The sequence below is a fragment of the Panthera leo genome, chromosome C1 (assembly GCF_018350215.1).
Source record: "Panthera leo isolate Ple1 chromosome C1, P.leo_Ple1_pat1.1, whole genome shotgun sequence".
In the NCBI taxonomy this organism is placed as follows: domain Eukaryota; kingdom Metazoa; phylum Chordata; class Mammalia; order Carnivora; family Felidae; genus Panthera; species Panthera leo.
In genome coordinates this window covers 54767954-54794102 of record NC_056686.1, presented here as the reverse complement: position 1 = coordinate 54794102, position 26149 = coordinate 54767954, and the positions used below count along the sequence as shown (strand labels likewise).

The window sequence follows — 26149 nt, the reverse complement described above, 5'->3', positions numbered from 1 at the left end:
TGTTTGTTTGTTTTGAGTGGGGAGGCCATTTAAAAATCAGCAAAACAGCCCCGTCTTCAAAGGGCTCATGGTGTTGCACGGCTGATGAAAGAAGTAGTGAATATAAACCAATGTAAGAAGCACCAAGCTTCAAGGGGAGCCTGGGTGGCTCAGTCGGTTGAGACTCCGACTTTGGCTCTTGTCATCATCTCGCAGTTCCTGAACTTGAGCCCAGTGTTGGGTTCTGTGCTGACAGCTTGGAGCCTGGAGCCTGCTTGGGATTCTGTGTCTCCCTCTCTCTCTGACCCTTCCCCACTCATGCTCTGTCTCTCTCTCTCTGCCAAAAATAAATAAACATTAAAAAAAAATTTAAAAAAAAGAAGCACCAAGCTTCTTCATGTATATTACATTTCTGTACTGCATGTCAACTGTCACAGATTTATAATTTATTTGCTGATTTAGTGATTCATCCATTCAGAACTTTACTGACTTATTAACTCATCCAGTATCTATTTCCAGATCTGAAATTTTCTACACAAAATGAATATTTTCAACTCATACTCACTAAAGGAAAATATTTGCTTAACTTTAACGACTGTTCTTATCAGTATGCAATGTGGCGACATTGCACGTGAGCTTGAATTATGGAAATCGAAAATACGGCAATATGGAAATATTAACAAACTCATGTTATGAACAAAATTCGAAATCATGAGAATCCCCACAAATGAAACATTTGTCAAGAATGGCAAAATTTCAAGGTCACCTGGCTAAGTGACTTCTAAACTGGGTTCTCCCTATTGCCACAGGCAGTACCATGTTAGCTATCCAACAGAAATGCTGGCCAATTTTGGTTAGGAAGTGTGTGAGTTTGACATATGTGAGGTCATAAGAAGTACAAGGCTCACATAAACATGACTTTCATGCACTGCTTTGATAACCAAGCCCACAGTCTCCTCTGTGCATGTGCAGCTGTCCGCCCTTTCATTGGTTTGGGTACTAGGCAAACTCCTTTCCATGTTTCAAGACTCGGTTCAAAGGCAGACCTTTCTGAAGCCTTCCTTAATAGTTTGTTTATTCGGCCTTCCTTAGTTTTTCCTGTATAGGTTCCTTGGATAGATGTACGTATTTTTTTAAAACAGTTTTGTAGCTTTTTTTGCACATATCTTACCCATGATTATAAAGCGAGTGCTATGTCTTGGGGGGCAAATTACACAGAATCTAGTGCAGAGTAGGAACTCAATAAAATGTTAAAATAAATTCATACACTTAACATTATCCATTATATAGAGAGTGTCTATGCAGTGTACCAGCTATTATGTAGTGCCCTAGAATGGGCAGGGAGAAACAGGACAGACGTGGTCTTCACCCAAACTTCCAGTTTAAGTGGGGAGGCAGACACTTAGATAAATAATTGAAATATGATGATAAGAGAAGGAGAGCACATAACACAGAAACATGTTTATTTCCAGGGGAATAAAGACTTAACCCCTTGTGCCTGGGTTGTTCAAATAGGAGTGGATAATGGGAGATGTATTTCCCCAGCCAACAGCAGAAGTCAAGGAGTTCTCTGCCTATGAGCAACCGAGAAAGACCCGGGTATCAAAATGCCTATTACAGGTGTTCTGAATACTCCAAGAAAGAGTATAACTATACTCAAATGGATCATATATCATACTATATAATAATTAAAGTGGTAGATTTCTGTTTCCAATATATGGTCTGAAAGCAAATGGGGAAGGCTTTGGGTCCAGGATGAGAAGGAACCACAGGCAAAAGCAAGTCCACATGCCTTTTCTGTATCATTTCTCTATGTGGTGCTGTGTTTGACTTCCTCCTCCTCCTCCCCTGCTCACCCCAGGATAGAAGTTTTGAACTTGGGTTGTTTCTTTGAAAGTGAATAACAAAGGAGCAGCAATTAAAATGATTCACTGCCTGGAGCTGAAATTAAATTTAGAAGGATGTCACTTCATGATCTGTTCATAAATTTCGGATCTCATAATTTCAATGAAATTATTGAATCTCCCATCTATCAATAATGCAATATATACAGCAACTACTTATGGCAATATAATTGAAAACAGACTCAGTATATGCAATTGTTTAAGAGTCAAAGACTCAGTTAATTTGGAAGGACATAAGAAAAACACTAATATTGCTTTGGCTCAAGCGCCACATCACTGGAATGCCAAGGTCATGGATACCAGCATCACAGGTGCACACCTGCCCACATACGTGCTCTAGCGTGCTGGGCAAATTGAAACAGGATGAAGAATCCAGCTGGTATAGGCACAGACCTACAAAGTGACTGGTAGGTTACTACACCACTCCTTAGGATTTAAGGAAGATTATTAAAAGCTTCTTAGCCCCCCCTTGCACCATAACTACACTTCTCCTACAGTGGACTTTGTATTATATGTATGCACAAGTCTTATTTTCCAAATCAACTGTCTTCATCACCAATATAACCCCTGTCTAGTACAATGGCAGGCACATAGCAGCCATTCTGTAAGTACTAGGGGAGTCATTCAACTCAACTTATTCAACAATTGTGCCAGATCCTGCTTTAGGTGTTGAGGATATAAGAATGAAGAAAATGCTCAAAGTCCCAGTTCTCATTCTGGTGGGGGAAGAGACAGACAGTGGACACTGAAAACATGCAGCACGTTAATTAGAGAGAAGGACAATGGGGGACGGGGGGAAGAAAGTGAGGTTGGTTGGGAGAAAGAGCTGACAGTGAGTAGGAAGAAATGTTGCTATTTGCATAGGGTGGACAGAGAAGGGCTCTGATAAATCTGCTGAAGAATCCTGAAAGAGGTGTGGGGGCAATCACCCAGGTAGCTGGAGAAAATTTCACCCAGGCTGAAAGGGCAACAAATGCTGAGACCCTTAGATGCAGATGAGGTTGGCCAAATGGCAGAGAACAGCCATAAACCCAGTGTGGGTAGAGTGGAGTGAATAAGAACGCCAGTGATGGAGACAAGATCAAAGAGGTGGTAGCTGAAATGGGGGAAGGGTCCCAAAGGACAGATAATGTAGAGCCTCATAGACTATTCTAAAGCATTAGGGTTTTGCTTTGAACAAGACAGGAGGGGTTTGAGCAGAGGAGTGATATTTTGACAACAGATTTTAGGGGGCAAAAATGGAAGTTCTCCTACCACCAATTAGGTCTCTCTGAATACATTAATGAATGAAAGCCAATGAGTAAGCAGACAAAAGAGAATTCATTCTTGGGTGATTCCCTGTGTTTTTCATGCTGGTATAGACATCTCTCCTGACTACTTTTTACTCTTTCTTATTCTTTTAAAGGTGTGTTTTTCCCACTTTTCTCAAGTCTGATGAGCCTGAGCTTTCTAAGGTATAGGTAGGTCAGTCAATAATAAGTATAATCCTTAGAACTGGAATTACAGAAAGTTATACAAATTGTTCAAAGAAGAGTCTACAGAAATACAAGTATGTGTATATGGAGTATGTATACAACTTAAGCACATGGTGCTTAAGTGCTCTAACAGTTCAAATGCATACTCTGTAAGAGTAGTTTTTAATTCCTATTGATATGTGGATGTGGCAAATTACCATCCTGCTTTGAAGATGGAGAGAAGACATGGGGGAAACCAGAGTGCTACAGGCTGAATATGTGTGTTCTTCCAAAATGTATATACTGAAATCTGATCTCCAATATGACGGTGCTTGTTGGGAGGTGATTAGGTCACGAGGGTAGAGCCCTCATAAATGAGATCAGTGCCTTTATAAAAGCGACCCCGAAGAGCTCCCTAGCTTCCCTCCCCCACCCCCATTTAAGGTTATTATGAACCAGGACGCCGCTGGCTCTGGTCAGATACTGAGTCTGTTAGAGCCTTGATCTTGGGAAGTCTTGGGGACTTCCCAGCCCCAAGAACTATGAGAAATAGGCTTCTGTGTTTCAGAAGCCGCTCAGTCCATGGTATTCTGTTATAGCATCCCAAATGGACTAAAACACCAGAGTCCATAGTGTTTGTTTTTCTACAATAGTCTGGGCCTAGAAGAAAATCTAAATGTTGTTGAAAAGGACATAACATTTAGGGAAGTTGATAGATCCCGCTGGCTAGATAGAACACCTAAGGTAGAGTTACTAATCATGTTGCCCAGCATAATATTGTTAGATTTAGACTTAAAAAAAACTAGTGTTTCTGAAGTGTAAAGAGGAATCACAATTACTCATATAAATTCCCACTTAAAATATATGTGGAGATCCAAGTTTTCATTATAGTTAATTATCACTGTTTCAAAATTTTTCATAAATAGTCTAGGGTCCTGTGTTAACATTTATTATTTTTCTAATTCTTATTTCCATGGATACTAAGGTTTTGTAAGTCCTGGTCCTTATAAGTAAAAAATAAAAAGCAATTCTTTCCTCACTTAGATTTGTCCTTTGTTTACCCATCACATTCAGACCTGGAATTGTGTTAGTGATACACTTGAAAGTCAGTTTGACTTTGGTCTTTTGTTTTCAGTATAGACTAATAATCACTCTTAATTTTTTTTTTTTTTGGATCATAAACCTTTTTGTGAAATTGATGGATGCTGTAGATCCTCTCTATGAACAAACACACTATGCACACACATAAGATAAATGGTATAATTTTCAGGGAATCCATAAACTTCCTGAACTCTATCTATGGAACTCCTTATAGAAAGGCAAAATATTTAATCATATTATATATGCATTTGGGTCAAGTCCACCTTCAGTATGTACTGAAATAAGTGAAATCAGGCTCATGGAATTACAGAGTAGAGTGGTGCATTTTTCTCAAGAGTTTACTTTGCCGTGATTATAATTTTTTTGGCCAATTTCTCCTTACTTCGTATAGATAACATATAACCTGTCTTCTTACTAATCTCTGTGTTATGAACACAGCCATGTGTTTTGTTCCAGGTTCTCATTCCAATGTACCATGTTTCAGCTTGTATGTGAATGATTCAGATCCATTACAAACTAAGACAATAAAGACATGATCTAGACATTTACTTTTGTGAGATAACAAGTGTTTTCACTGTCTACGTGGTTGGGTTAGGATTGTCTATAACTTGCATTCAAAACTGAACCAGAGATTTCTGGATAGTAAGATAATAGATTTTTGGTCCTTTGGCACGTTTTTAAAAAAGCAATGAATTAATATTTCTAATTAAATTTTCTCCTCCATTCTAGGTATGCTGTTATTGTTAACCAATTTTTTTTTCTTGGTTTTAGGATAAGGAATGAAATAGTTATAACTAGGGTGTCCCCCACTGAATGGGATAAAGTTTGGAGAATCCAGTGGACCAAGCCCCAGGCTTACTTGCTTGGATCTGCTCCTTTGAAGTAGGCATTGACTGTTTCTGTAAATGCTGCTGCAACAGGGAGGGTGTCCTGGGCTCCCATGGTCAGGGGGCTGGGTCCCCTGGAAGAACCTGCATGAAATGGAAAACTTTCATTTATTATGGACATAGGAGACATATTAATATGTGTGGAACTAAAAGTCCATTAAAGGATAAAAGGATGAAATCTATTACTGAAAACACATAATGTGTAAGAACCATGTGTGTATATTTAACATAGAGCTCAAGTATTTAAAAGGAAATATTTGGCTGGTTTACAAACAAACACACTTGAAATTAATTCAATTGTGTATTTTTCTACAGAAAAAAATCCAAGCAGAAAATAAAGTCAGAGGGGGTTTTCAGTGTTTTAAATAAAGCGTAAGGCAGTATTTGAATGACAGTTTGTACAGCAGGTTAGTTACTAAAGAAAACTTACTAGCTTCTTATTTGAGCATTTACCCTACACAAATGCCCACACACTCAAAACTTATTGCGTTTCTTTATTTTAAAGAGACAAACGTCCATGGAGTATCATGTTACACATTGTCTTTTCCTGGGTTATTTCTGTTTTGAAATGCCCAATTAACTTCAGATCAAGTAGGCTCAAGTTTACATGTCCAAAAACATACATGCCATAAGGTACACCTTGACTTAACACAGACACACAAATGCATCAATTTGCACTATAAACAGTCACAGTGCTGCTCATGTTTATTGAGGACCTGCTATATACCTGCTATATGTGCTGCTATATACCTGCTATATGTGCTGTGCTAGATACCTTACAAGAATCCCACAAAAGCCCTTTAGGATAACCATTATGATTTCCATTGTATAGAAGAGAAAACTAAAGCTCAAAGCGATAAGGGACTTGCCCAAAGTAACAGTTAAGTGGCAAAACTAAAATTCAAACCTAGATTTGCTGTCCTATAAAGCTCATGTTTTCCCCCATTATACCATATAGTTTGTCTAAAGGAAGCATTTTCTTTTATGGTTTTGATAGAACTTGAGGTTTCTGAAAGGAGCAAAATTTAACATTGTTGTTTTCGCTGTTTGCTGTCTAGGCATGGTACTGAACAGTAAAGTTTTCGTAATGACGAAGTATTTAATTGTGTTGGCGATCATTGCTTCTCCTTCTTATCAAACAAAACACATTTATTCTTCCCCACCCTAAAGCAGATTACATATTATGCTTTTTTTTCTTTTACCTTCAGTAACTTCTGTAATCTTCTCTGGCTATTAAAAAATCTACCCTTTGGGGCGCCTGGTTGAGCATCGGACTTCAGCTCAGGTCATGATCTCACAGTTCTTGAGTTCAAGCTCCACATCGGGCTGGCTGCTGTCCGTGCAGAGGCCACTTTGGATCCTCTGTCCCCCCCTCTCTCTCTCCCCACCCCCTCTCATGCTGTCTCTAAAAAATAAATAAACGTTAAAAAAAACCCTACCCTTTGTGTATCTTCCTCCTCAACAAAGTTTTCTCTGGCAATTCTCATTCATGCAAGTCTCTTCTTGTGCTATCTTCCCTTGGCTTTCAGTATCTTGGACTTGGTAATCGATCAACAAACATGTGCTTACTATTTACTAGGTATAAGACACTATGGTAGGTTCTGGGGATTCAAAGTCAAATTACATATAATCTTTGCTCTCAAGGAGTTACAGTTCAGTGGGCTAATATTATCATCAACAATATTCACTACCAGCATTACCTCCATCACCATTATTTGTTGCATACTTACTATGTGTTTTACATATATTCTCTAGGTAAATGTACAAAGCAAGTGGAAAGGTCAGGGAGGGTTTCATTGAAAAGTGATGTTGGAACTGAAGTTTGACAGTGAATACGATCTCACGAGGGTGAGAAAGAAGAAGTCCCAGCATATACATATGTGTGGAACTGAGTGAACATATGGCATTTTGAGAAACCACAGGAAGTATGGCACTGTTTGCATGTGAGTGGGTGTGAATGCAGTGGGTATTGAAAGGGGAGACAAGGGAGGAAATGAGGTTTGGGCAGAGATAGAAATTAGGTCATGAAAAGCTTTGTTTATTTAGGAAAATTTGTTGATTTTATAGGTGATTTATAGGCATTGAAATCATAATCACTTTTTGAGAATTTAATACAAAACTATGGATGCTTCTCAAAGCAGAGTGCACCCATATACAGCATTTATATAATTTGAAATAGTCCTTGGGAGTCCTGAAACAGACGCTAAGAACACTGTCTCTAAAAGATGGGAGGCCTCTGAAGTATTTGAACTAGGAAAAAAAAAAGAAATAGGGGGGCTATGATGGGGCTTGAGTGTCCATTGCTCTAGTGATAGAGAGGCAGATAATTCAGGGACAGAAGCAAAAATGTAGGTGAAGAGACCTCTTAGAAAGAAAACGATAAAATTGGCAAGCAATGCAGATGTTAGCAGATAAAGGGAATGTCGTAGACATAATGTTTTTCAGTTTTGCAAGGCATTTAATAGTTTTCCATGCTATTCTTGTGAATAAAATTGTGAAAATTGGGTGGATAATACTCTTGCTAAGTGAACTGGTTAGTAGATGAGTCACAATATTCAGTGAGCATGAATCAGTGGTTTTATACCTGTTGCAAAGGCAATCTCTAGTGGAATATCCCAGAGTTCTCTCCTTAGTCTGGGCTCTTCAGTGCCTCTGATAAAACTGGGAGATGCTCAGAAATGACACAGTATAGTGCCTAAGAGCATGAGATTTGGCAATAGACATACTTGGGATTGAGTCTTATTTCTCATACTTGTTATTTATATGACCTTTGACAGGGATAATATAATGACACCCACTTTGTAAGCCCATCAGAGGATAAAATGAGGTAAAACATTTAACACAGTGCTTGGTACATAGTAAGCCCTCAAGAATGATTACCAATGTTTATGATTATTAAAATTTAAGATAATACAGAGGTTGTCTTGGATAATGACAGTCATTGAAGGTGCTAAAAATGATCTTTTGGAATATTGGGCTGAAACTGAGAAGAAAACTATCAGCAAAAACAAATGTGGAATTCTTATATATCAAGGTTAAAATTAATCAAACAATTATGGTTTGTGGAAAGACGATGTGAAAAAAATATTTGGGGGATGGAGTTGATCATCAATTGTCTATTGCTGGCTGGGCTCTAAACAGGTCACCGACTGGACTACATCAGTGGGTGGGTTACAGATGGATCCCTAGAAAGGATGGCTTTACTGCTTTTTGTTTGAGTGCCTAGTTTTAAAGCTCACCAGATGGTAATCAGGTCACTTATCCACAAGCGGAAGACCAAGCTCTTCAGCATAATGGTGTACAATGCCATCTGGGGTACTATGGTCTGAATGTTTGCGTCCCGCCCCCCACCCCCCCAAATTCATAAGTTGAAAATCTAATGCCCAACGTGATGGTATTAGGAGGTGGGGCCTTTGGCAGGTGCTACAGTCATGAGGGCGGAGCACTAGTGATTGGGATTCATGCCCTTATAAAAGAGGCCCCAGAGTGCTAGCTTCTCCCTTCCACCACATGAGGACACAGCGAGACTGGAAATCTGCAACCCGGAAGAAGGCTCTCTAGAGGACCCAGCCACTGACACCCTGATCTTGAACTTAGAAACTTCCAGAACGCTGAGAAATAAATATATATTGTTTATAAGCCACCTGGTCTGTGATAATTTGTTACAGCAGTCAAAATATACTAAGACATGCAGCCTGACCCATGCCTATCCTTCATGACCCACCTACCCCCATTCCCTCCGGAAATCCTATATTCAAGCTATGTTTCCTATGGGCACTATAGCCCCTATTTAGATTTAATCTATAAGGACAGAAGAAAACATCAAAACTTTACAAAGAACCCTTTTACCTCAAAGGATCCACAGTTTACAATTCTAGGTTTTTCGCATCCTGATACATTGCAATTAATGCCATTTTTTTGTTACTTTTTCCATTTATTTCATAATTTTCCTTATTTCTATCTGTTCACACCATTTTTGACAAGTTTGTATTATTCTATGGTCTCCAAATGTTGGGCCATTTCTAGGTAGCAATTATTCTAAATCCATCTTTGTGTAAATTGGTCTTCTTTTCCTTTTTAATTATTTCCATAAGATATATAAGTTTTATTACCACAAGCTGGATGACCAAAACATAAGGCAGATAAATTTTTTATTCCTAACAATGTCAGATTATTGCACATAAAGTTTATACTCAATGAAAATGCTATTAATAAAGAACAAAAGCTTCTGTTCCCCTTCAGTAACTGTGACAGTATCTGTTAACATGATTATTGGAAAACTGGACTAAAACAAGGAGAGTCTAAGATGGTGAGAAATTTAAGCCTCATGGCTTAAGAGGACTAAGACAGGCCTAGAAACTATTTTCAAAGATCTCACATAATATAATCAGACGTGACTCAAGGGACCAGCGTTCATGGCCATGGTTCTACAACTTAACAGCTTTGTGGTCTTGGGCAAGTCAATTTACTTTTGGTTTTCTCAATCATAAAATGAAGGCAAAATAGACCAAAGAGTCTCTGTTTTAGGATTCTGTGATTTTAGGTTGTTTATAGGCACTTAATTTTTTTTAACTGTAGGAACAATTTTCTAACACAAAGATAAGCTTCTTTGAAAACAGTATACCTTCATTGAAGGTTTGAGCGGATCTGTGAAACATTTACCGACCCTCCACTATGTGCAAAATAGTGGTGGGAACGCAAATACGGAAACTTTCAGGAAATAAGACAAACATTCGGAAAATCGAATAACAGTAACATATGCAAGTGAGAGCTTAATAGTTCAGGTGATGGTACTATGAGATTACTTCACTGTGAAATTAATTGCTAAGTGAGCAGTACAGGGAGGCTGTTCTGTGATTTAACAAGAGGAAACTTCAGCTCTGGAGTCATGTACACTTGGGTGTGAATTCTGGCTGCTTCACTTACAATCTGTATGACTAGGGGCAAGCTATTTAATCTGTAACTCTGTTTCTCCTCTTTAAAATAGAACAGATAATAGTAGTATCTATGTTGAAGGCTCATGGTGAACATCAAGTGGAATAATATTTGTGGAGCCCTTAGCATAGCGTGCACTTGAAAAACATGCTATTGTTGTTATTGTTGCTTTTGTTGTTGTTATTTTGTCTGGGTGAACTTTCCAAGGTTGTTGAATTAGAGTTGGTTCTTTGAAGGTGAGTAGTTATTTAGGCAGAAAACAGAGAAAGATGATATCACAAATGGTATTCTTCACTGAGCATGGAGATAGACTAGTAATTGTAGGTTTCTTCTATCACTAAGATTCTGTTATCATAAGAACAATGAATTCTGGGCATGCATACTTAGTTTTCTTGCAGATCACACAGGTGGCTATTATATATGTGAAAGTTGCTTGATATGATGCTTGGACCATTAGGACATAAAAGCTGGTTGAATGCATGTTTTCTTTTATTCATTCAAATGTGAATCCCTGTAATAATTAAGCACCCTGCTAAGTGCTGAGTGTTATGACCCTCCCTTCATGGAGCTTATAGTATGGACATAAGTGAAAGATAAAAGGCACTATATGAAGTTAGAGAACAGTTTAATATTATGATTATTATGTTACTGTTAATGATTATTTTTAAAGAATTCAAGGTAAAACAGTATTTATTATGTATATCTTTCAACATAATAAAATATCAAACACTAAGATGGCTTTTTTTCTTCATACACTGAAGAGATGAACAAGTTCCATATAATTATCTCTGTTTCACTAGCTCAAGTCACCCTGCTAGAAATCAGTACAGCTAAAATTCGATTCTAGGTCCTGACTCGAACAAAACCAGTCGTAGTAACAAAGAAAACATCTGTACTTCTTATTGCATACCAAGAACTATTCAAGGAGCTTTACTTATATTAACTCTTTACTTTGATAACATCCCCATAAGGCAACCATCATTATTGTCCTCGTTTTACAGATGAGAATTTTGAGATTCTGAGCCACGCAGTAGCCTTGTCCACAGTTACCCAGTTAGTAAGCAGTATGAACAAAAGAGATGCAAACCTAGGATTGACTGACTCTGGATCCCACACTCTTACCTACTCTGTTCTGACAGCACAGAAGTCAGAACAAAATTATGTTAGGCACTTGATGGCGAATCTGTGGTTGTCCCCACTAGCTGTCCCACTAGCTGTGGACTTCTGACAAAATGGAAATTCTAGAGTCTCGGAAAGTGATTGGCATGCACACTTGGGGAGTTATGAGAACTGGAAAAAGGCACATAGGGTCACAGTATGTGGCAATATTTTCTCAAAGGCAGTCTTCTATGACTCTCATTACCAAGCAACATCACACACACACACACACAACCTAAGGCTAAAAAAGAATTAAATCTTCACAATGATATGATATCTTTAAAAGGTCATTAATTTGGGGAAGCATTTCCTGAACAGTCAATTGCAATATGAGTGTAAGTGCGGAGTATAGACTGTATATGTAAACATATGAAAGGAGGAAGGGGGAGAGAGAGAGATTTTTAAGAAAGATACCAAAAAAAAGCGAGGAAAAGAGGAAGCAAACTACTCAGGTATAGAAATTGAGTACAAGAAGGCAAACTTTACAAATAAATGAATGCTTGCGTGCCGGGTTGACAGCTGTCTGGTCCCACACTGCCACCAGTCAGTCGTTGGCGTGGAGGTGAGGCATGTACTCAAGGTATGCCCAAAGCAAACCTGAGCAGGGGCTCACCTCCCTTTTCTGTACCCTCTTCTTCATTTTGTGTACAGTGTTTTTCATTTTGCAATATTGAAAGAAGTTTATTCACATCAAAACCTGCTCATGAAGAGGACTTTATTTTCAGTTGTTTTAAATGTAATATGAATTTATGTCAAAGTAGTGCTTCCCTGAGTGGTGTTTGTAGCATTTGTCTCTATGTGCTCAATAAATGGTAGTAACTACTGTTTACTGTGTCCTCGCTTTGTGCCAAAATCGTGTGATGCTTCACTTGGACTATCTCCTTTCATTCACACAACTGCCTCAGCAGGTAGGGGCTATCTTTAACAACCCTTTCTTGCCAAGGAAGAGTTGGGAGCTTAAGTAACTAGCTCAAATTCAGAGAGCAAGTAACCTATATTTTCAGTCCTGCTGCTTTGCTGTTACAGTGAACAGTCTAGGACTGTCAGAAGGTGTGGCATTCAGTCCTGACTGTGCTGCTTAGTTCATATCTGACCTTGGGCAGGTCAGTTATTCCAGCTGAATCTCCATTAAACCAGGACACTGATATCGGTGCTAGCAACCTCATCCGACTGTAGAGAGGGCTTGCACTCGTAAAAGCCCAGGCATCAGAAGAACAACAAGCTTTACCTTCTGTTCATCTGGGGTAGGAAACAGTTGCTCTGAAGGCACAACTTGAAGCATCAATAGCAGGGGAGGGCGGTCTTGTTTGTTTGAAGACCCTTCTACCCTTGCAGTCTAGCAACCCAAATAACTGCTCATTCCTCCAGGCCTGCTGTAGGCAGGAGGGAAATGAGCCTTATGTATGTCCACAAGCAGGAATGCTGGAGATGGAACCAACAGATGGAAGGAACAGAAAGTCTCAGAATGCATAAATGAAGATAGAAGAAATTCCAAGAGTTCTATAAAGTAGTGGGAGCTGGGTTAGCTTTTTTTTTAAGTGGTTCATATTAGTTAGCATTAATAAAAAGATAATTATATTTAATTCTATGATAATTTAATAAAAAGACAATTATATTCAATTCTATGATAATTTACAGATGATATTCAATGTGGTAGTCATAAAGACAAAGAATGTTGGAATCAGATTGAAATACATTTGAATCCTGACTTTACTGTGTGACCTTGAGCAAATTCCTTAACCTTTCTGACATCCAGCTTCATCATTTTGTGAAATGGAGATGATACTTCCTACAGATGTTGCAATAATTTAATATGATGATATAGAATGTCCTTGTTATCTAAGGATAGTCAGTATCAGAAAAAAATCACTTAAAAATGAATGTATTTATGCGGTTCCTAAAATTTCATAGTGTGTAGTGATAAAAGGCTTGATTGGGACTCAAACTGTCATAGACTAAATTTGTGAAAAAAATCTCTTAACACAGTACAATCAAATAATTACTGAGTTCTTAAAATGAACAAAAATTATTTGTGTTGGTATTTCAAGAAAACGGTTCACTTTTCTGATAAAATTGCATGAGAGATTTACATACCAATCTAGGTTCAGATTCAGCTTTGATTCACGATCATAAAGCGAGCTATTATTGCAGAGGTAATTGAGAGTTTTATAAAATTTCTAAGGGCCTCTCAATCTTGATTTTTTTTGAAGTGCGTATGATGTAAGCTTTCTTTTCTTCTTTACTTATTAATAGTTTTATTTTTGCTAAACCCTCAACTGACAATGACTTTGAGTATAACCTAAAGATCTTTACACCATTGCTTTCATTGACTTTATAGAATCCTGTATTTATCCTACGATCAGCAATCCCACTTTTCAACAAATGTGCACTGTATTTGCACTGGATGTCTATTGTTTGTAAGATCAGACATTTATGGAGAAACTGATTGACTGCATTTATGTAGTGAATAGGGGTACATGCTATAGATGTTAGTGTTCATTTATGAAAAGTGATGTTAGAATTTGGACTAATGTTATAAATAAAAACTTTCATGTCATATTGGTCTTCACTTTCCTACAAAATCCAATAACTACAAAGATGCCAATAATCACACTTTGGTGAAGAGTTTTCTGCACATAATGAATGCTCAGTAAATGATAGCCATTACCATGAACAACAAGGAAAAATCTGCCTGGCAGTCACAATATATAATACATTGTTTCAGGCTCTCCTCAACACTGCATGCATGTAACACACCAGAGGTGATAAAGAGATTACAACTTCCTAGTCAGTAGAAAGAATTGTATCCAGAGAGCTTAACTTGAGAAGGTAACTTGTGCTCTTGTGACCTTGTGAATCTTAGCTGAAGTGATGATTAACAAAGCTATGTTACTTTTTCAAAAAAATTTAGGATGGGTTTGTAAGAAAAGGAGTCAAAAGAAAGTTATTACATAAAAAATTTTCTAGTTTTTTCTTCTGTACATCTTTGAGTGTTACAATTTTACATAAAGTAGTTGGTTTAAATTATATGAAATAAATATGTGTATATTGTACATATGCATATATACATATACAAATATGCAAGTATATGCAAATAAATATTTGTATGTTGGTTTAAATTATATGAACTATAGGTATGTTGTATATATGTTTGTGTGTATGCTGCACTCTATACATTAATTATTTTGTGTATTTTTGGTATATTTGTATGTTTTTGTCTATTTTAGAATTTTTGGTAGCCTAATAAATGCTCTAGCCTAATCTAATAAATAATAATGCTGGCATGAGAGCTAAATTGAGCATACACTTTTGTTCTAGGGACTTCGCTAAATGTTTTACATGTATTACCTTACATGAATCCTCACACTTTTAAGGGAAAAAAACACAGATTATTATCACTATTTTATAGATGATAAAACCAGAGGCTTCTAAAAGTTGTTTCCCCAGTTGCTACTTGGGTTTCTCATATCCTGAGATAAATAGCATCAACTTACTTGCGTGTGCCAATAAAAAGGAAAAAGGGCAAACCTTATAAAAAAAGGCATCAGTATTACTGAGTACCTGCCCTGAGCTAAACACTGTCTTTTATGCTTTACACATAGGAAATCATTTAATTACCACCAGAATCCTGTGCCAAATAGATATTACCACCTATTACAGATCAAGAAAGCAAGTCTGAAAAAAGAGTCATTTGCCCATATTCTCAGACAGTAGATGGGGGAGTCAGGATACAAGTGTAAGTCCACTTAACTTCATGCTTCTTCCATAGAAGGAGCCTCAGAGGCCTAGTCTTGCCTCACAGTGGCATTGTGTGAATTGTATCTGTTACATGCTTTTCAGTGTGCAAGACATTTCCTTTATGAAAATGAGGAACACACTTAAGAAAGTCAGCTTGCACAGAGAAGTATTAAGGATACTGAATTCTGGGTGTGTAAATGGGATTAGAATTATTTTCAGTCTTTCCCCTTGTAAGTTCCTGTTCACCTGCCCAGATATATAAATCAATGCTGAGGTGTATTTCCTACTTTTCAAATTCCACTCAGTCCAGAAACATGATCAGTTGACATTTTTGTCATGTTTTATAGAGAATGTTCTTCAAATTGGGTCTTTGCTTACAGTTCCCAAACCATCATCCAACATTAATGCCGTCTTTTGTTAACTTCCTAAAATAATATTTTTTACTCAGAAAATAAAAATATTATACTTTGTATTCATCATCAAAGTTACATCAACCATATCCAACACAAGGACTATTGTTAAATATGGACCAAGGTGGGAGACAAAGCCATAATGAAAATGTTTCCAGTATGAGGACTCGCCTGACCAAATCCTAGACAATTTCATACAGACATTACTAAGATTTTGTTTGACCCCACATCTAAGGCTGAGCCAGCTACAGCATGGTATACAAAGAACATGAATAATGATATTAAGAGCTAATTTATATAGAGCACTTAAGTGTGATGGCCACTGTGCTGGATACTTTATATGCATTTTGTCTTCTAGTCTCAGACAGTTTTTTGAGGTACAATCCATCATTATGTACATTTTACCATTGAAGGAATCGAATCTTAGTAAAATTACATAATCTGCTCAAGGAACATGCTCTACAGTAAGAAGAAGTGCTGGGACTGAAAATCAGATCTAACTTCAACTGCATTCTTTTTTTCCCTAATTTTATTTTAGAGAGAGAGAAAGAGACAGAGAGAGAGAGAGCAGGGGAGAGGGGCAGAGGGAAAGAAAGAGAGAGAGAATCCTAAGCAGACTCTACGCTCAGCATGGTGCCTGACATGGAGCTCAATCCCACAACCTTGAGATCATGACCTCAGTCAAAATCAAGAGTCTGATGCTTAACCGATTGAGCCACCCAGATGCCCCCAATTGCATTTTATTTTTATTTTTTTTATTTTTGGGACAGAGAGAGACAGAGCATGAACGGGGGAGGGGCAGAGAGAGAGGGAGACACAGAATCGGAAACAGGCTCCAGGCTCCGAGCCATCAGCCCAGAGCCTGACGCGGGGCTCGAACTCACGGACCCGAGATCGTGACCTGGCTGAAGTCGGACGCTTAACCGACTGCGCCACCCAGGCGCCCCGCCCAATTGCATTCTTAAACCCTACCTTATATTATCAATGTTTGCCCATTCATGTTAGTGAACTTTGTTCCAAGATCCAGCTGGGTGCACAGCATGCATCCTCAGTGGGGTAGTACCACCCCAAAGGGTATGGAAATTGGCTTTTAGGGGAAGACAAAAACATCTTCACTTTTTATGTATAAAGCACATGGATACACATAGAGTACATATCCAGATGTATAGTACATCTGTGATATTAAAATTCTACTGAGGAGCAATTAGGGGAAAACAAAAATCTAACATGACTCCCTGGGTAAGAGGAGGGGATAATGAAAAGAAAGCTTGAGCTCCACTGGTTTCCAGTTTTAAAAGAGCCATGGACGTGAATGTCCTTGTACACCTCATCATCTCTCTTGGGAAAAACTTAAAGCACCAGTTTTGCTAAACGATAATAGTTTCTTTCTTCAAACTTATGCTGAGTAAATAATATCTGCAGTGCCAGAATGATCGTGATTTAGTCAAGATACTTGGAAAAATATCTAGAAAGGACCATACATACAAAGGAAGAGTATACAGGAAAGAAAGGCTGGAGAGCTCGGTCAAGCCCGGAGAGGTATTCTTCCATGAACAACATGAGCAGTCCCTGAGCTGAGGCAGGGAGGAGGTGAATATAGTCGGCGGATTTGATATAGTCAGAGAAGCTGGAGCGAGCCTGGCTCAGGCTTCAAACCAAACAGGAGCAAGGCGAGAATACGATGGTAGGGGATGGCGACACAGGTCCAAGACACCAAGAGAATGAGCAAGGAGTCTATTAAGGAATGGGAAGAGTTAGAGGTTCCAAAAAAGACATTCGAGCACGTTTGGATAGAGGGAGTACATTTTCCTGTGCAAAATCCGGTGTGTCTTTTTAGAGAAGTGGTGGCTAGTGTATGGCCTGGGAATTGGCAACATGAGCTTTTAGCCTGCGAGAGTCTTTCTCAAGTACAAGTGGGAAACATGAAGATTTTTAAACAGGAACAGGACATTCACCAAAAAACCATAAGTGGCTAAAAAAAAATACGAAAAGCTCAGCCTCACTAGTTACCAAAGAAATGCAACAGGAAGAGAGAAATTTTTACCCTTTCAGATTAGAAAAGATCTAAACCAACACTTGGTGAGATAGGCACTGCAAAATCATGTTAATGGAAGTAAAAATTGGCATAACTTTTCTAGAAAGCCACTTGACCATGTGTACCACGAGCTTTTAAAAGCTGCACAATTTTGGGGTGCCTGGGTGGCTCAGTCAGTTAAGTGTCCAACTTCAGCTCAGGTCACGATCTCAGGGCTCATGAGTTTGAGCCCTGCGTCGGGCTCTGTGCTGACAGCTCAAAGCCTGGAGCCTGCTCCGGATTCTGCGTTGTGTGTCTCTCTCTCTGCCCTTTCCCTGCTCATGCTCTGTCTCTCTCTGTGTCTCAAAAATAAATAAACATTTTAAAAAAAAAGTTTAAAAGCTGAACAATTTTAGCCCATAATTCCAATTTTAAGAATCTATTCTAGAGGCTCCTGGGTAGCTCAGTTAGTTGGGCATCTGACTTCAGCTCAGGTCATGATCTCACAGTTGGTGAGTTTGAGCCCCGTGTTGGGCTCTGTGCTGACAGCTCAGAGCCTGGAGCCTGCTTCGGATTCTGTGTCTCCTCTCTCTGCCCCTCTCCTGTTCCTGCTCTGTATCTCTCTGTCTCTCAATAATATATAAACGTTACAAAAAAAAAAAAAAGAATCTATTCTAAGAAAATATCTTCAGGCCAAAGAATTATATGCAAAGATGTCATTGCATATGGGAAAACTTGGAGCAATTTAAACGCCTAATAATTGAAGTGTAATAAATCGTGATTCATGACAATGAAATGTTACGCAGATGTTAACAAGTTTTCAGTAATTAAAAATGGAGCGGAAAACAGTCACATATCACATTTTCCCAATTAGGCTGGAAAAAGGGAAAATATTGATATAACTGTGTTGATAAGGGCATGGAAAAAATTGTTAATCATAATGGTGGTATGAATTTTTGGAGACACATTTGGCAGTAATGTAGTAAATATGTTTAAAATGTGCATACCCTTTAATATAGCAATTCCATTTTTAGCAATTTATCTTTAGGATAAATTAAGACAAGTAATGAGGATATAGGTTTAAGGCTGCTCATTGCACCATTTTACATAATAGCAATAAAAAGGTAAAAATCTAAATATCCCTTCACAGAAGATAAGTACATGAATATAATACTATGGAACCATTAGCATGGTTATACAGATGTATGTGTACATATACATGTATATATATGCGCACATACATGTATACACACACACATTCTGCACATGGTAAAATGTAACTGAAATGGCTACCATTGGGGCGCCTGGGTGGCTCGGTCGGTTAAGTGTCTTGACTTTGGCTCAGGTCACCATCTTGCGGTTCATGATTTTTATAGTTCTAGGATCTTTTTTCCCCTTCAGCTTTATTGAAGTATAATTGAGAAATAAAATTATAATAAATTTAAAGTGTACATCATGATGATTTGATACACATATATATTGTGAAGGGATTCCTTCCATCTGGTTAATTAACACATCCATTGCCTTACATTTTTGTGTGTGTGAGAACATTTAAGTTCTTTTACAAAAAATTTTTTTTAAATATTTATTTTTGAGAGAGAGAGAGAGAGAGAGAGAGAAAGAACGAGCAGGGGAGGGGCAGAGAGAGAGGGAGACACAGAATCCGAAGCAGGCTCTCGTCCCTGAGCTGTCAGCGTGGAACCTAATGCAGGGCTCAAACCCACCTGCTGCGAGATCAGGACCCGAGCCAAAGTCAGACACGTATCTGAGTGGCCCAGCTGCCCCACTATGAGCTATTTTAAAATACATATTAAGAGGAGCACCTGGGTGGGTCAGTCAGTTAAATGTCTGACTTTGGCTCGCTCAGGTCATGATCTCATGGTTCGTGAGTTCAAACTCCACATCAGATTCTTTGCTGTCAGAGCAGAGTCTGCTTTGGATCCTCTGTTTGCTCTCTCTCAAAAATAAACATTAAAATAATAAAATACATTTTAATAGCATGGTGGACATTATCATATACTAAAATAAAAGGATGCATAATTATGAAAGTATACACTATACATGCAGACACACACACACACAGTCACATCACATGAAAAACTTTGGAAATGAAATACACCAATGGTAACAAGGGTTACCTATGATTATTAGACTTATTTTCTTTATATTTTTCTGATATTCTAAATTTTCTAAAAAGAGGCTGCATTACTTTGATATTGTGGCAAAAAATATGAACAGAAATTGGAAGTTAGATCTCAAATATCACTGGGGTTTCTACATTTCTCCGTTATTTATTTCTTGAGTAGTTCTTGTTCTTACACTCTGAAAATGGATGCTGGTAATTTTGAACACTACTGAAAGTTATTCCCCTAGAAGGCTGATATTTATGAATGGAGAGGCATGAAAAATATTATTGTAATCTGACTGTCTGAAAGCCTGTAATTTGAACTGCCAGTATCATGGGGAATGGGCCATGAGCAGAGTCCAAAAAAGGCAAAATCTAAGGAAAGGAGTAATCAACATTAAATAACTCATGATTCCTCTTCCCAGGCTCATGCTTAACAATGACAATGGCAGCTCTTGAAAGTCACCAATACATCCTTGAAAAATTAATGTCACCCTTGCTCCTTTGTGACACTTCTCCAGAATAACCTTTTGTGTTCTCAGAGGCATATTTCAAGCCTCTAAATCAGATTGTACGAGAAGGCATGCAGTAATTATTTTGAATATGAAACCAAGAAACACAATTGTAAATAGCACACACTGTGTGAATGTGTGCCAGCAGGAAAAGAAACCCAAGGCCAAATTTACTCATGTCCTGGTGACTTAATACAGCATAGCCAGAAGAAGTGGAACAAGTCCATGAAAACTCCTGTCTGCTAACAGTCCATGCTCTAGCAGAAATTATTACCACATGCATGTTGCAAAATAGCTGAAGACAAAAAAGGGTGGAAATCTTAAGGGCAACAGCTTCTCTTAAAGCTTTGCCTTAAATGCCTTATCTTGATGAGTCCAAATCAATCTCTGAGTTAATAAATGCAGTAATGAGTGCAAAATTCTTAGCACATATTAAATATTCATTAATGCCAATTAATTTTAATGCCAATTTTAGGAAATGATTACATATGTATAGTACTTTATAGTTTACAAAGGCCTTTCACAAATAACTAAAATCTCTTATGGTTATTTGTGGTGCTTATTAAATATATTCATTCCACACACATGAAATAGCTTAGAAATAGGAGATTCTCTTGGGGCACCTGGGTGACTCATTTAGTTGGGTGTCCGACTCTTGATCTGGGCTCAGGTCATGATCCCAGGAATGTGGGATTGAGCCCCGCGTTGGGCTCCATGCTAAGCATGGGGCCTGCTTGAGATTCTTTCTCTCTCTCTCTCTCTCCACCACCCCCTGCCCCCTGCCTTTTGCCCCTCTCCCTGCTTGTACTTGCTCTCTCGTGCTCTCCTAAAAAAAAAAAAAAAGAAAAAGAAGAAATGGGAGATTCTCTGGAGTCTTGACATGACCTCTTTGAACCACTTCTTCATTCAATATGCCAGCTTTCCTCTCTGAAGGGGTGGTCAGGGGTTATCCTCTGTCTGGGGTAGCCAGAGTCCAGAGTACAATGGTATGGGCAGCCTTAATTTGTGGATAGCTCTTCTTATAGGACACATAATAATAATGAAAAGAAAGCTCAGCAACTCTGCAAAGGTAAAGCAGTCCCCCTGGCGATTCTTAGCTTCTCCATTCTCTTCTCAGGGAATTTGAAATTCCTTGTCAAATATGCTGAAATGCCATGATTTACAAATCCTTTAATAAAAGAGACGGTAACAGATTTTCTTCCCGCATCTCCCATCAGCATTAACACAGCACCCTGAGGAGTGTATCACCAGGCAGATCATTAGTCTCAACAAGTCAGCTTTAATGATAGGCTCTGGAGGAAGCAGGGGGTGTATAGCAGGGAGGATGATGCATTCTGCTTCCAAATCATTCTCTTCCTCCATAAGCAGTGGGGGAAAGATTGCTCCTTGCCCCTGCTGACAAGGAGGGAGGCCATGTCAAGTTGCCACATGTTTTGTGTGGAAGAGGACTAGAGTGCTACAACCCAATCTTCTCCAAAGCAGACAAAAACTAAACAAAACACAGCCATGTTACAAGCAAGGGAAGTATGAAGTTGGAGAATAGTGCTAATAGCTAATGGTTATTGAGTGCTTCGCATGCATTGACTTCAGTACTTGACAATTGAATCTTGACAACAACCTTATGCACTAGGTGCTATCGTTACTCCAATTTCCATAGGAGGAAACTTGAGACTTAGAGGGGTTAAGTAAGTTACCTATAGCTGAGGCTAATGCCAGAGCCAATGTGGGGATTTGCATATGTGCACATTTGCCTCTCTCTCCATATATATGTGTATATACATTCTCTCTCTCTCTCTCTTTATATATATATATATGTGTGTGTGTGTGTGTGTGTGTATATACATATATATATAACATATATTTTCTTTATTTGTGTGTGTGTGTGTGTGTGCATGTGTACATGTGTATGTGCTGAAAGCAAACGGATATAAGTTAATTGGAGACTTTTTTACTATTCTCAATATCTAGGATAATACCCAATACACCTTTAGGTTAACATTGTTACATTACATAAGATTTTATATCAGAACTCTAACTGAGCAACATTTTATATCTCTTCAAAGCAGACTCTATGTAGACTTTCATCTTTTCTTTTGGAAGCTCTCCCTATCTTCTAGGCCAGGTTAGGTCTCCATCGGGTGCCTCCAAAATACCTATCTCTCAGATATAACAATCTCTGGACATTATTGTAGCTACTTGTTTAATGTCTGACTTCCATGCTCCATGAAGATGTTCACTCTGTTCACTCTTTTCCCTATCACATACCTACCTATTGCAGAATTAGTACATAGAGAAAACCATAGCATTTTGCTATCCATCCATCATGATCAATTTTGTATATATATATGTGTATATAAACATCTGAAGACAGTCCTGACTTCTGCGAAAGAGTATTAACTATGAGCACATCTAGGCATGTACATATTGGAGCTACCATGAAGAGTATTTCGAGTCAAACTCACATGACAGATGCGTCTATATGTGTATTATGGGGATAGGTAGGGAACATTACACTATTTTGCAAGAGTTCCTACTATATGGAAGAAGAAAAATGAAGTATCCTACAAAAAAATTCTCTTTCTATTCAAAAGCAAAGAAATTCAAAATTTATTATTCAATTATTTTTAAGGCTTATACAAGTCATTACATTGTTTTTGATGTATACAACAAATACTGAAAGTATCCTTCGTCTCATATTATGTTCACTTTTGAGTGTTCACATCTGTGTGTCAGAAGGAGGAAAAAGGATGTAAAGATAAAAGATTGTAAGACAGATGAGAAGGACACACACCCAAAGAGGACAAAGGCTTTGAAGGGAAGCAGTTAGGAAAAGGAGGCAGTGCATCAGCTGTATGTTGACTTGTATTTGCAACAACAGCTATCTGAAAGTTGGTATTTTCCCTCTAGGCTTGATGTCTGCAATTTTCCTATCTGATACTTAGGTTAACAGTCATGAGTGCAACTGGGTCAGCCAGTTAGGCATTCTCTTGAGCATGAACAACAGAGAGACAAAAGATAAGCAAAAGATCTAGGCATGTAATATATTCTACAAAAACATATCCACTGAATACCATGCATTAAAAATTAATGGAGCACCTGGGTGGCTCAGTCAGCTAACCACATGACTTCAGCTCAGGTCATGATTTCGCAGTCTGTGAGTTCGAGCCCCATGTTGGGCTCTGTTTTGACAGCTCGGAGCCTGGAGCCTGCTTTGGATTCTGTGTCTCCCTCTCTCTCTGCCCCTCCCCCGCTCACACTCCTTCTCTCTCTCTCTCTCAAAAATAAATAGATATTAAAAAAATTAAAATATAGTGTTTGTGTGGCTATTTAAAGAAAGGATACAACAGAGAAAGTTCTAAATCACTATGCATTCTTTTTCCAATATGGCTTCTGAATGCAGGCGTGCCCCAAGGTTAAACCCTTACCTCCATGGATTCAGCCCTTATCTCTAAGCAAATGACTCCCAAAGTTCCACAGTCTGTTTACTCCTTAACTCATCTACATGGAACATATGGGCCTTAAAGTTGAGAAGTCCCAAAAGCAATTCATTTTTTTCTAACCAAATCCTAGTACTCTTGGAGACCCCTTTCTCCTGGCTTACAATAGCACCCCTCTCTCCGTGTCTCAGGATGGAAGTTTTCACTCCTTTCCACAACCTAGTAGATTTCAAATGATTTACTTTAACTGAAGTAATTCAATTGACAGACAGTTCTGTCTGTCCCTACTACTTCTCTTGAACTACTTCAGTAAATCCCCAAATTTCTCCCTGCCTCTAATCCTAAAAGTCAAAGATGATCATACCACGTCCTCTCCCATAAAATTCTCAAAAGTTTCACCTTGCATAGGGATTGTATTCAAATTTTTCTCAGTATATAAAGTCTTTTAGAATATGATCTCTACCTATTTTTCAAGATATTTTTAAAAACATTCCTCTCCTCTCCCAGTGTTTACCAGTTCTGAATATAATCTAGACATCGCTCACCTGAATGTCTTTGCTCAAATCACTTCTTCAAGTTGGGACACTCTTAGCTGTCTGAAGCTCTTTCCCTTAACATCAGCCAGCTCAAGTCTCTCTGCTTCCAGAAGTTATCCCAGATTCTTCCTGATTAGAAGTCTATCCATTATTCATACATTTCCAGCACTTTTTTACATACTATTACAGCATTTGCTGTAGCATGCCTTTTATAAGGAAGTGCCTTCTTCCTCTATTTCTTGTGAATTTCTAGAAGGCAGAAACCATATAACTTTACCTCCATCACTCCTGCATAGGGGCTTGGAGTTATGAGGAACTCATGGACAGCTCATTAACCACTGAAGGAGGAATGCATGAGTGAATATTCTTTACCTTTTCTATTCTATTCATCATTGACCTTAGTTCTTTTTTCGTGCTCAAGGGAACAATTTAACTTATGTTTTAGGTTTGAAACTTGTCTACGTAGGGCAACTCTTCTTTCTGCAGCTTTGTGCTGACCTCATTAGTTCTGTATTTGGTAACCCCAGTCAGATGGGAAATGCCATCATACAATCTACTTCTGTGCCCAGGCATGTGTAATTCAAACTCTGGGTTCATCTCCTTTGCTGGGGAGTAAAAAATCTTCAGTCTTGAGCAAATCAAGGCAATCTAACATTTATGCATTTTAAAGTTATTGAATTATCCATTTTCTTTTGGGTGAGGGACATTTTCAGAAACATGTATGTATTTAGGACTGTTATGGCCATAAGAGAAGAAAATACACCATCAGTGAGTCTGATGGAGATACAAGAGAAACCTCCCAGACATGGTCACACCACACACCCACAGGGTTACTTTGGAGAGCGGGAGAATAGTAGACACAAGAAACGAAGTCATCTTGGGTACAGAACTTTTTTGGCCACTTTCCTTAATTCTCCTCATTCAGTTTGAATGCAAAGTCAAAGTATGAATAATAAGAACTTTACAGAGCTATCAAACCATAATAAGATATGGAGGAACCTTACATACGTACTACTAAGTGAAAGAAGTCAATCTGAAAAGGCTACATATCATATAATTCCAATTATATAGCATTCTGGAAAAGCAAAAACTGTACAGACAGCAAAAAGATCAGTGGTTTCCAGGGGTTGAGGGCCAGGGGAGAGATGAACGGAGGATTTTTAGGGTAGTGAAAATACTCTGAATGATATTATAATGGTGGATATACATCATTATACAATTGTCCAAATCCATAGGATATAAAATACCAAGAATGAATCCTAATGTAAACTATGGTCTTTGAATGATTATGATGTATGATGTATGGAATGTAGGTTCATCAGGTGTAAAAAATGAACTACTTTGGTGGAGGATGTTGATAACGGGAAGCTGTGCATGATGGGGGCAGGGTACATATGGAAAATTTCTATACTTTCCTCTAAATTTTACTGTGAATCTAAAACTGCTCTAAAACATAAACTCTTAATAAAAACAAAATAAACCAAAAACGTTTCACGTTATATAGTACATTCAAACAAAAAAAATCTATCTTACTTGATTTTCCTGTCTTGCAAAGTGGTTATTATAAAACAGAGGCTCAGAGACATTAAATTCTCAAGGTTACATGGTTATTGGTCAGTCAAGATTTGAAAATTATAGTAGTTGGGAACATTGGTTTTGTAACTCAACACTTAACTCGCTCTGAACCAATTCACTCACTTACTAGCTGTGTTATCTTGTGAAAGTGACCTAAAATCTTAGAGGCTCTGTTTACTCATCTGTAAAGTGTGAGTACAATGGTGCCCACATCATACAGTTACTGTGTGGGTTTACATGAGCGTATGGATACTGAGTAATTAGCACAAGATGTGGTCCATGATAAGGCCCTTATCAGCGATACAGCATCAGAAGTATTGGCATCAGCAACAGCACCCTGGATATGCTGAATCCAAATAAAATGATCTTCTCACTAGCTAGGTA

The 26149-nt window shown here is 38.2% G+C and overlaps 1 protein-coding gene across 1 annotated transcript in view; it reads right to left on the bottom strand.

Moving 5' to 3' along the window:
• The window catches only part of SGIP1 (SH3GL interacting endocytic adaptor 1), a 199248-nt gene that overhangs the window by 15046 nt on the left and 158053 nt on the right, over nucleotides 1–26149 (bottom strand). Inside the window, 1 exon segment of the mRNA XM_042952054.1 lies at nucleotides 5298–5409. Coding sequence (XP_042807988.1) covers nucleotides 5298–5409 — 112 coding nt within the window.